Source organism: Diadema antillarum, unplaced genomic scaffold, assembly GCF_040938485.1.
Source record: "Diadema antillarum isolate AM-2024a unplaced genomic scaffold, OU_Dant_1.0 seq00001368_RagTag, whole genome shotgun sequence".
Classification (NCBI taxonomy): domain Eukaryota; kingdom Metazoa; phylum Echinodermata; class Echinoidea; order Diadematoida; family Diadematidae; genus Diadema; species Diadema antillarum.
This window is the reverse complement of record NW_027272130.1, coordinates 1,444-14,205: the sequence shown is the minus strand read 5'-3', so window position 1 is coordinate 14,205 and position 12,762 is coordinate 1,444. Positions and strand designations below refer to the sequence as shown.

At 38.1% G+C, this 12,762-nt stretch overlaps 1 protein-coding gene across 1 annotated transcript; it reads left to right on the top strand.

The window, feature by feature from the left end:
• The first annotated feature begins 6,562 nt into the window (after positions 1-6,562).
• On the top strand, positions 6,563-8,908 carry LOC139708706 (C3 and PZP-like alpha-2-macroglobulin domain-containing protein 8). Its single transcript, XM_071620640.1, has 2 exons — positions 6,563-6,656; positions 8,613-8,908. The coding sequence occupies exons 1-2, from the start codon at positions 6,563-6,565 to the stop codon at positions 8,906-8,908; spliced, it is 390 nt and encodes a 129-aa protein (XP_071476741.1).
• Positions 8,909-12,762: the final 3,854 nt, after the last annotated feature.

Genomic DNA, 12,762 nt, shown 5'->3' with positions numbered 1-12,762 from the left:
TCGAGTATGTACGCCCATGATTTTTTATCATGGCTACTACTAAAACACTGATCAATTCAGTGCTTATTTACGTCGATGTAGGGCAATTTGTCAATCAGTTGCAATGAAAACATCTCGACGGAAGAAATTCATGAATTTGAATAACAAAGCAGTACCCGCTGCATGCTATAAGGATTAGAACCAACACTTGCTTTCGGGCGAAAGCTCGGTGGTCTAGTGGAGATGACGCCTGTCCGGTGATCAGGAGGTCGTAGGTTCGAATCCTGCTCGAGTATGTACGCCCATGATTTTTTATCATGGCTACTACTAAAACACTGATCAATTCAGTGCTTATTTACGTCGATGTAGGGCAATTTGTCAATCAGTTGCAATGAAAACATCTCGACGGAAGAAATTCATGAATTTGAATAACAAAGCAGTACCCGCTGCATGCTATAAGGATTAGAACCAACACTTGCTTTCGGGCGAAAGCTCGGTGGTCTAGTGGAGATGACGCCTGTCCGGTGATCAGGAGGTCGTAGGTTCGAATCCTGCTCGAGTATGTACGCCCATGATTTTTTATCATGGCTACTACTAAAACACTGATCAATTCAGTGCTTATTTACGTCGATGTAGGGCAATTTGTCAATCAGTTGCAATGAAAACATCTCGACGGAAGAAATTCATGAATTTGAATAACAAAGCAGTACCCGCTGCATGCTATAAGGATTAGAACCAACACTTGCTTTCGGGCGAAAGCTCGGTGGTCTAGTGGAGATGACGCCTGTCCGGTGATCAGGAGGTCGTAGGTTCGAATCCTGCTCGAGTATGTACGCCCATGATTTTTTATCATGGCTACTACTAAAACACTGATCAATTCAGTGCTTATTTACGTCGATGTAGGGCAATTTGTCAATCAGTTGCAATGAAAACATCTCGACGGAAGAAATTCATGAATTTGAATAACAAAGCAGTACCCGCTGCATGCTATAAGGATTAGAACCAACACTTGCTTTCGGGCGAAAGCTCGGTGGTCTAGTGGAGATGACGCCTGTCCGGTGATCAGGAGGTCGTAGGTTCGAATCCTGCTCGAGTATGTACGCCCATGATTTTTTATCATGGCTACTACTAAAACACTGATCAATTCAGTGCTTATTTACGTCGATGTAGGGCAATTTGTCAATCAGTTGCAATGAAAACATCTCGACGGAAGAAATTCATGAATTTGAATAACAAAGCAGTACCCGCTGCATGCTATAAGGATTAGAACCAACACTTGCTTTCGGGCGAAAGCTCGGTGGTCTAGTGGAGATGACGCCTGTCCGGTGATCAGGAGGTCGTAGGTTCGAATCCTGCTCGAGTATGTACGCCCATGATTTTTTATCATGGCTACTACTAAAACACTGATCAATTCAGTGCTTATTTACGTCGATGTAGGGCAATTTGTCAATCAGTTGCAATGAAAACATCTCGACGGAAGAAATTCATGAATTTGAATAACAAAGCAGTACCCGCTGCATGCTATAAGGATTAGAACCAACACTTGCTTTCGGGCGAAAGCTCGGTGGTCTAGTGGAGATGACGCCTGTCCGGTGATCAGGAGGTCGTAGGTTCGAATCCTGCTCGAGTATGTACGCCCATGATTTTTTATCATGGCTACTACTAAAACACTGATCAATTCAGTGCTTATTTACGTCGATGTAGGGCAATTTGTCAATCAGTTGCAATGAAAACATCTCGACGGAAGAAATTCATGAATTTGAATAACAAAGCAGTACCCGCTGCATGCTATAAGGATTAGAACCAACACTTGCTTTCGGGCGAAAGCTCGGTGGTCTAGTGGAGATGACGCCTGTCCGGTGATCAGGAGGTCGTAGGTTCGAATCCTGCTCGAGTATGTACGCCCATGATTTTTTATCATGGCTACTACTAAAACACTGATCAATTCAGTGCTTATTTACGTCGATGTAGGGCAATTTGTCAATCAGTTGCAACATCTGTGATGTTATAATCATCTATGTAGTCTTTATAGATGGTGCTTACCGGTACATCCACTGACCATGCTGAGAGCAAGCTTAGTTTTTGGCAAAAAAAAAATGTTCACGCTTTTTATATTAAAAAAACAACAACAATAAATTGAATGCTTCCTCGAGTGTTAATCGACGAACCATTCTGGTCAACTGGTTGATGCAGGTTCATTCTTTGTTTGAATACGAATTCCATGAATTGCTGTTGGGCAAACTGAACCTATATCGCTTTGAATCAAGTGAAATGACTATTCACATAACCAACTGAGAAAAGAAAAGTCATTTGCATGTGTGTCATTTGTGTATGTGTGTCTTTTTCACTTACTTTTGAATGGATTAGACCTCATGATGGAAATCATTAATTAGTTTTGCTGTATAGGTCCACCTGTTCATTCTAAAATTTGAATATACCCGGCGCTGTTCAAACGCTGTACAAAGGTTGAGGCCACACCATCGGGAAAAGCAATTTCGGCTACGTACATAAACTGATAACGTGAACATTGTATACGTCTTAGTTTGTTGTTTATTGATATCTTATTGGTTTACGTTTTTCAATTCAATTCAATTCAAAGTTTATTTCATTTTTCGACAAAACATATGTTTCACTTCTTTTGATAACAGAGAATAAGGTAAATAGAACAATCATAGTGAAATGAAAAGACTGTACAACAATACATTGAGGACCTATAGTGATAATCATAATTATTGTCCCCGCCGAACGAGTTCGAGCAGGGGACTATGAAACGGGCTCCGTACGTGTGTGTGTCCGTCCGTGTGTCCGTCCGTCCGTGTGTCCGTCCGTGTGTGCGTCCGTGTGTGATCAAAATCTTCAATTTGCTACTTCTCTGTCATTTATGAGCCAATTTTGATTCTGTTTGCTTTATATGATAGCACTACATGGGAGCTTTGAAACTTCTACACAGAATTTCAGTCGTGACCTTTGACCTTGACCTTTGACCTATATTGTACATTTTGCTACAAAATGCTACTCCTTCGCCATTTCTAACCCGATTTCGATTCCGTTTGCTTTATGTGATGGCACTAGGTGAGGGCTTCAAAACTTCTACACAGAATTTTGACCTTTGACTTCTTTGACCTTTGACCTTGATTTTTGACCTGTATTGTACATTTTGCTACAAAATGCTACTCCTTCGCCATTTCTAACCCGATTTCAATTCCATTTGCTTTATGTGATGGCAATAGGTGAGGGCTTCAAAACTTCTACACAGAATGTTGACCTTTGACTTCTTTGACCTTTGACCTTGATTTTTTGACCTATGTTATACATTTTGCTACAAAATGCTACTCCTTCGCCATTTCTAACCAGATTTCGATTCCGTTTGCTTTATGTGATGGCACTAGGTGAGGGCTTCAACACTTCTACACAGAATTTTGACCTTTGACTTCTTTGACCTTTGACCTTGATTTTTTTGACCTGTTCATTTTGCTACAAAATGCTACTCCTTCGCCATTTCTAACCCGATTTCGATTCCGTTTGCTTTATGTGATGGCACTAGGTGAGGGCTTCAAAACTTCTACACAGAATGTTGACCTTTGACTTCTTTGACCTTTGACCTTGATCTTTTGACCTATATAGTACATTTTGATACTAAATGCTACTTCCGGCGGGGACATATTTTACGCACCGCGTAATTTCTACTTTTCCTTGTTGTATAGTAAAAAAGAAACAGAAGTGATCAAAGTGAAGGAAATGTATAAATGGAGGAACCCACTAAAAAGACAGAGTTTGTAGTATAGTAGATGTAGGCCCCTCTGGAAAAGAACATCGATGGAAAGATAAATTGAATCATCGTAGATACAAAAAAATAAGAAAGTTGAAGAAGTTTGCGGGACTTTGTGTATGCTTTAATTGTCGTTATGCTGTTTATATGCACGGCGGCTTGTTGGACCTCATAAGGGTTCAAACTTTTTAAAGTAAAAGATTAAAAAAAACCCAAGAATTCATCAACAGAGAATCTTAACAATATAAAAACCTTAACCATAAATGAATGCATAAAACTCTGAGTTGTACATACGTTGTTGCTTATTTTATTCGAAAAACGTCGCCCCTTTCAAAATATCTATTCACGAAATAGATTATCTGTAAATGAAATTGAACGCCCCGAACAAGTTCATTTGGGACCGTCTCGTGAATTTGATTTGACGGAAACGAAATAGAGCTCCCATAAGAAATTGATCGCTCAGACTCTGAATTTGAATGCCAGAATATTTGTACGTGCGTACGCTGTGTGAATTTGAATGCAAATTCATAAATTGGAATGACAAAAGTATGAAAATGACGTTGAAGACCTATACAACGAGTTTAATTTGGCGTCTGATTTTTTTTTACCTCTTTCTAACGAATTTGATATTACCAGAGTGACAACGTCCTTGTAATCTAAATTTATAATGGGCTAGCACAAATGTTTTTTTTTTTTTTTAAGTACCACTAAAGCATTTTTTTTTTAATGTTTGAGGAGCACATTTTTTTTTTTTTCAGTTTCACATTATTCATTAAATGGTTTGTATCACCGTGGGCCGCGGGCTCGACAACAACCTCGTTTCGGCAATATCAACAACCTTATAGTTGGTGAACATCAGTCTCGTATGCTTTCATCTTTTTATTGACCTCTAATTTTTATCGTTAGAAGGCTGCCTCGTCTTTAATACCAATCTCGACGCTCTATTCACTTACCGACGCTCGGTGCTCTATTTCTTGATAGCCTTTCTACGCGGCCCACCCCGGCCCGTTACATCAGAGCCATTGCGGCGTCAGATGAGGATCGTTCTGCAGTCAAAACTCCCAGGATTGGTGAACAGAGTGCCATGCCGGAACATCTCGGGTCCAAACGGGGAGATCATACCAACTCTACCGTTTGAGGTCATTCCACCCTTTAGTACCCAAGGACGAAACATTGCATGTTTACCGCTGATTGCTGTAGGTAGGCCCTACGTGCACTCTTTCTCCAGCTAAAAGTAATAGTCTGTATTTTTTTTTTCATATCATTTCAGGTTTTGTAAAATATTTTGGGACCTTTCGAAGACCCGACTTTCTGTTGCTGGCATCATCCATGGCATCATCTATACATTGCTTAATTGTTCATTTACCCCCACTCATGTGTATAAAGCAAGCTTCCTGAACAAACAATTCACATATTATAATCTAATTTAGATGCAAAAAGGTTATACATAATAATATGTGTACGATCATGCACTGTTTGCAAAACAACAAAATGATTTAAGACTGAGCTACGCCAGTAATTGTCATTTCAACAAAACTTTCTACACGGTGAAAAGTACACAGCTGCATCAATGATATCAGAATGAGAAACTTTTCAGGGAACCACTGTAAATTTATCAGCTCATATTTCGTTTCTCCAAGATTGTATTGCAATAATAAAAAAAGGAAAGTGTGATAATACTTGGCATCGCTCAATTATCATACAAAATGAATGATAACCATGACACATTAGGCCTACAAGAAGAACTGAAAGAAAAAAAAAAGATAAGTACAACATGTAGTAAAATGGCTATTCATATTTTACAGCCTGCTATTCCTCACCTTGCGAGAACGGGGGTGAATGCATACCTGACAAATACGGAAATTTCACCTGCATTTGTCCGGACGGATACTTTGGACCAACTTGCGGTGAGTAAAGGTTTTTCTGTGTTTGTAGTTTGCTTGTTGTTTGTTTGTTTGTTTGTTTGTTTGTTTGTGTTTCTTCTTCTCCTCCTTCTCTCTCTCTATCTCCTTTCATAGAGGAATATTCTTCCTCTTATTCGAATGAGAGGTCCTAGAAAGGAAATTGTGATACTCGGTTAACTGACAATTAAGGCACCATCAAGGCTTTTTCATTATATCCAACTTTACTACATCTGTCGTTCTTGTTTTTCGTGTCCAGGATAATTAACCACACTATTTTGTCAATTACGTTTTCCAGACAAACGACACCGTCTATATGAGGTGGCACGCAACTGTCTGTCGACAATATGATCGTTTATGAATTTTCTAGAGAATTGCACGTTTAATAGTTGGAAAATATAACGGATGGCCTACCGCAGTATAGGTATATGCACACCAAATTAAAGCCACTTCGTTTGTGTTTGGAACAAGAACAGAATTATCTTATCTTCTTGAAAGTTACAATAAGGAATATACTGTCCCTGATAATGTTTCATTGAAAGTGTTACTTTGATCTTGAAGGTCGGTGGTCTCAACACCCACTGGGACGTCATGGTTTGCGAGTATTTCCTTTATTGCCTAAAGAGAGAGAGAGAGAGAGAGAGAGAGAGAGAGAGGAAATAATGGTGATTAAAGGAGATGAAATGGTACCAAAACTTAGTAAGGTTTGTTTAGCAAGTAATTGATGAATAATCTTCGACTTGTGATGGGCAAAGTGTGACCTCATCTTTCTACTTGAACTGCTGCAATAAATACCATGCTCTTTAACCGATATTCTCTCAATATTTCATATATAGCATGTAAGGTCCTTTTCACTCCGAACGTTGGCGATACTCGGATGTACACTTTTCCTGGTTGGCATGTCACTGACAGTATGACGTCACTGGACTTTGAAGTCCGGGCTGAGATGGAAGTATTCATCGGGCTGAGCAGCGTCAACCAGGAGAAGAAGGAAATGTATGAAATAGGTAATCACTAATTGACTCTGTTTTTGCGTGGAAAATTGCCGTACGGAGGCCGGCACTCGGTTCCAAATGTGCTACCATATGCGGCACCATAACGAATGCGCTTGCAAATGCGGTATTGTTTTTGACAACCATTTGAAGAAGTCTACACATTCTTTAGGTTTAAACCAAATGCATTACCAAATGCAGTACCAAGACTTCGTGAGAGATGACATATAACGCTATGTTGTGCATATGCAAGAGAAGAACACATTCACTAGCTCTTATTGTTTCAATACGCGTTCGTTGTCGTATGTCGATCTTTCTTTGTCTAACATACCACTACTGCATTGATTGCATATGAAGGGTAAAAATCTTGAGCTGGATATCCCCGTCGATTGATAGTGTGTAAGTCGAATTTGCACCCAAAAAAAGGAAAGAATAATAAATAAGTTAATAAGTAAATAAATAAAATGAAATAACAAAAATCTAACTCGTTGCCAGTGTGCAAATTATTTTGTTATATTACTGTCCCATCTACTTGTTTGCTGTATGCCACCCCCCCAAAAAAAAAGTTTCTTAATAAAGGATCATCACGAACGTAGACAACTATCTTTTTTGTTTATTAATGACCGGAAAATTAGAATAAAAATATCATTTCCAACTTTCTATTTCGATAGTGCAAAAATGAGCAATACTGTTGCGAAAAGGTACAGATTTGGTGATTGGGCCGTAAAACGCGCCCCCCATCTCCGACTAAATAAAACTATAAATAAATAAAATAGAAATAAGATAGGTACATTTTTACATCAAGAGCAACATTGCACGAATTTCGCCCTTTTTTCCGTTGACCGGAAATCGTTTGTGTGAACGAACGAACAAAAATAATTGCTGGCTCTAGAATGATAGCAATTTAGCTTGTCCTCCACGGAGCCCGGCGGAGTAAATGGGGTAATGGATAAATGCTGAATCTAATCATCGTTCTAAATTATTTATTCATTTATTTGATTATTCTTATTATCATCACAATCAACACTGATCTACAAAACTTCAGTGGGGGCATTTAATGAAGCGCTTGATTAGGAAGATTTTTTTTCTGACATTTTTTTTCCTCAACCAAACAGATCCAAAGATTTTAAAAATTCAAACAGTCCCCCCCCCCCCTAAAAAATATTGGAAAACGCGACATGAAATGCTCCTCCCCCCCCCAAAAAAAAAAGATTCATGGGGAACATAGACTCCTGCTTCGAATTTGAAACTTTTGACTATAAACAGCTGATAGATAATATAGTTATCATCAGTTTTTGACGCGCTGTGGCATAGTGGATAAGACTCCCGACTCCCAATCGGAGTACCCGAGTTCGATTATCGTACAGTTCTTAGTCCATGGACGAGATGTTGCACCCATCACGTCCCTCTCGACCTACGTGTACATACATGGGTACTTGGCAAAGCTGTGGTAATAATAATGACAAAGACCTGTGGTCGAGCAGTGGCAACACGGATTCAGAGTCTATCCTGGATCACTCCATCGTTAAAGCCTTGGAACGGACATACCTAATTCCGTTCTTCCTGAAGAGAGTATTGGTTTATCAAAGTCATTTGGCCACGTGCTTCAATAACGTGGTTTCATGCCATTTTATGTTCAACACCGAATGATTCTTGATGTAATGTTTTTCTGGTTGGAATATTATAATGGTTTAGAATGCATCCCACATTTTTCAAGACGTTTTCTTTTCATATTAAAACATACCTTGTATATCGTACTTTATTTTATATTCTATATTACTGACGGGCTGGGGGCTATTTCCGCTCTGAGTGTGAAAATATACCCATGTTTTGAACGATATTAGCTGAAGGTTTAGCCAGATAAAGATGTTTTCCCCCTTATTTTCTTTTTGAATCCCCTTTTCCGGAAGGGGTGTTTTGTTCGCATCGTTTCATTTCTTTCTTTCTTTTCTCTCCCGTATTTTCTGAAAGCCCTGGGTGCTTGGAACAACGACGGAAGCGCTATACGCCAGTGTTCAGGAACAGACTGGAGCGGGAACTGTCACGACCATAATAGGGCGATGATCAAGAACATCATATCTGGCTACGACAGTTATGACCGCTTCTGGATAACTTTCAATAACAACACGATCGCGATTGGGCGTCACAGGAATTTTACCCCCTTTCTGGCGGCTACCTACCCATCACTCATGGAAATTAACTACGTCGGTGTCTTCACCGGAGGCGGATCTGATGGATACTGGAAGTTTCACTCGTTTTGCAAATAATTGGTGTCCATGTGTGTGTATGTGTGTTTGTTTATTTTACGTGTAGTATTATTCTCGTATGAAATGAATTGTGTGGATTATTTTAATGCAACGTGTTGACTTGAGTGTCCATAAACGGAAGCTTCGCAGCTCTTCTGCCAATACAGCCTATATAAAATAAATGTGTTGTTCTCAACCTAAGGACATTTACTCATTCAACATTTCATCAGCTTGAAGTGGATTTTCAAAGGTTAATGTCGTTTAGGACAGTTTAAACGTTGCGTACTTGTATGTCTTCGACGTTATCCAAGTGTTATGTACATTATCCCCCATACACTTTATTATCTTGATGTAAGCGTATTGCGCAATCGGAACAGTGGCGCAATATTTAGCAGCCGACGCAATTAATAATAAGAAAGTAGGCCTACTATGTTTTCACATTCTGTTTTGTTTCGTTTTGTTTTGTTTGGCGATAACAAATTAGCGCGATGTCATTTCCTATCCACATCACGTCAGCCCGAAGAGAATCAGCTCGAAATGTTTTCGAGCTTATTCGACAGCTGCGAGCATGCGCAAACAGTGAAATCACATTATCAAATAGCGCGTTAGTTCACAATTTAATCATCCCGCTACTTTCGGAAATTTCCTAAGTTTGGATCAGAATATTTTCTCGAGATTATAGCTTTCAAGTCAGCGCGCTATATAGTTTAACTCACATTATCAAAAAGCCGGCTATTTCGTCATCGGGATCATGAAAATCCATGTTTGAGATTCTGGAAATGGCGCGCTACTTCAAATGAAACATCGGGCTGATGGGAAAACGTCGTGTGTCTTTGCTGTATTATACTGCTCTACGTCTTCAACGATGTATGTGCTTGGCACATGACCATAAAAACGTGTGATATAAATTCGCAGAAAATCGTTATTGATCTATACCCTATACAACTCACAACAGTTCCTCGTTGAATACCTATGCGGTATCGTATAAAGACTCTATCAGGATTATGCAGCTGTTTGTCACCATACGGAACATTAATATCTAATTTTGGAATGTTTGAGTTATCCAGACCCTACTCTTTCTTAGGGTTACAAAAAAAAATGATGGCATTTTCACTATGCTTAAAATGACTAATTAACAACGAAACAGAGAACAAAAACGGTACGAAAAGGGAAATCCATCTCTACGCAGTCGTGGGGAATACGCTACTGTACTTGAAATACAACCAAATGTGTGGAAGAAAATGTATATAGGGCCTAAACACAAACTGTCAATGCTTGATGGGTTTTAATATTCAAAACGCCTCACTGTTAGGACAATGGAGAAAAAGCCACCAATTTCAATCTAACATTTCCTTACCGTATAATGTGAGGGCGGCAATGGAGCGATTATAAAGTTTAACAAGTTATTGTTACTGCAAAGCTGAATTTGTTATAGCGTATTATGGAAGTCTGCAATAAAACCTTACTTAACCAAAAGAAAATAACGTCGTTTGTCTGTCTCAGTCCATTCAAAACTTCCATATTTGCATTATGCTTATATATATATATATATGCATCAATGCAGCTTTAAGGTGTAAAGTGGTCATTCAAGGAGACAAGGGACAATTTGGGTCTCCTTGACGTTTTCATTCCATTCAATGAGATGCTATACTGCTGACATTGCGTATCAGCTATACAATGTCTTCCTAAAGCTGATATTAGAATAACTAATGACATGTTTGTATATCATATATATAAATGTATGTATGTATGTATGTATATACATATATGATATACATACATGTACTACATATATAATACATAGCATGTACACATTTGGGTTATTACACGTAACAATATAAAGATATTGCGTCACTAAAATAATGCCTTGAAAATTATCATTAACAAAATTTGGAGACATGTTACGTGATGGGGCGAGAAATTGAATTTAATTCAATGGATACTGTTGATTTGAGATGGCGGTAACATTTTTCGGAGCCAATATAATTATTTATAGTTTATATAAATACAAACATATAAATATTATATATATATATATATATATATATATATATATATATATATATAATATGTTCTCTCTCTCTCTCTCTCTCTCTCTTATTTGGTATTGCTTGTTAAGATGATATGTTTGGAGCGATCAGTTTTCACAACACTGCATCTGCAGAAGCATTCAAGTAGGTGATTTACATACAATGAAGACTGAGTTTGTCCATTTAATCATGGAATGTGACTGTTGCTTTTTTATCTTTAATAATGTCGATCATCATCATCATCATGTTTTTTTTCTAACCTGACCTTTTGTTTTATTTAACTCAACATCTTATACAATCTTCACAATATATGAAGAGTTTGTTTGCAAAAACCGATAAGTCCATTTTTTGAAGATTTTGAAGTACGGTCTCTGTCATAAAGTACAAAATACCTTTTAAATGATATATTGGTCACTAAAGGTACATTTTTGAAGTTGTGGTCAAAAGAAGCAAACATTTTGTTATTATTCTCTTTATTTTTCTTGACCTTTAATTGCAAATATCTCCATTTGGCAAATATGGACTTATCGGTTTTTGCAAACAAACTCTTCATATTTACTTTGTCTTGATCATCATTGTGTTGTGACCATCACGTACATATTTTACTCTCTTAATCACCAAAATTACAACACAATACGATTCAAGTATGTGAAGACTTCGCAATTACCTTAAAGGATGTGTACAGTTCTGGTTGAGGTGAGGATTTAGCTTTTAACATTTTGCGAGATATTCAGAAACCACTATATGAGATGTCAAAGAGCATGCACTTCTAAGGAGTATCGAAAGTTTATTTGATGAAAATCGGTTTTGAAATGGCTGAGATATCCCAAAACAAGGTGAAACAAAGAGATCCTAGTAAAAGGCGTGCCCTGTAGTCTTTCATTATTATCACTTTTTTGATATCTCTGCCATTTTGAAAACCAATTTTCATCAAATAAACGGTGAATCCTTCTTAAAATTTAATACATGCTCTTAATATTTCATAAGGGGTTTCTCATTATCTCACATAAGAATGTTAAAAACATGAATCCTCACCTCATCCAGTACTGTACAGATCCTTTAAAGGGTGGCGGATCAATATCAAAATTCACACAAATCGCGGAGCGTTTTACTCTTTCTGAACTTACAACACCTCAACAAGATCTTACATCGAAATAATTTCCAGAGAAGGCCTAAACTCAAATAATGATAACAACTATACATAATAGGCCTTAAAGTATAATGTTTGGACCTTACCTATTCAGTACATTGTGCATGTAGGCCCTATGTCCAGGTAAATAAGATACAATACACATAGACGTTAAAAACCTGTCCTTGTCTATTTTACCTGTTAGTGTACTGCATCACTTTGTTTTACTTTTACTATTATATCTGATTTTCAGAGGGGGTCAATTGTCATTGCTGTTTCTTATTCCTATTATTCAAATCAAGCCTCAGGCGTTCAGCTGTAGCTGGTTTGACTGTAGACCTGCAACCTAACCGGTAACAATACCAGGGACCCGGAATACTAGTAATAAACTGCAGGACAATGATTATGCGCCTCACAGCACAGCCTGCGCCACAGAACTCTTGGCCTGCGCAGGCAGAGTATATTGCTCCCTCTTTTGTTCAAACTCAGCATTATTATTGGGTGTGTAGCTCTCTTTCGGCTACTACAGTATACATGTAACTCGGAGTCGTGAATTAAGGCATTTCAGGAGCCTCATTCACTCCATTCAAAGTGAAGAAAGGTCAATGAACGAAGAGTAGCCATTTTCAGAATATCATCACTGATAAGGTTGAAATTCCTGCTCAAAATTTCGGGCATACTTTGACAAACAATCACAACTTTCGTGAAAATAGCAA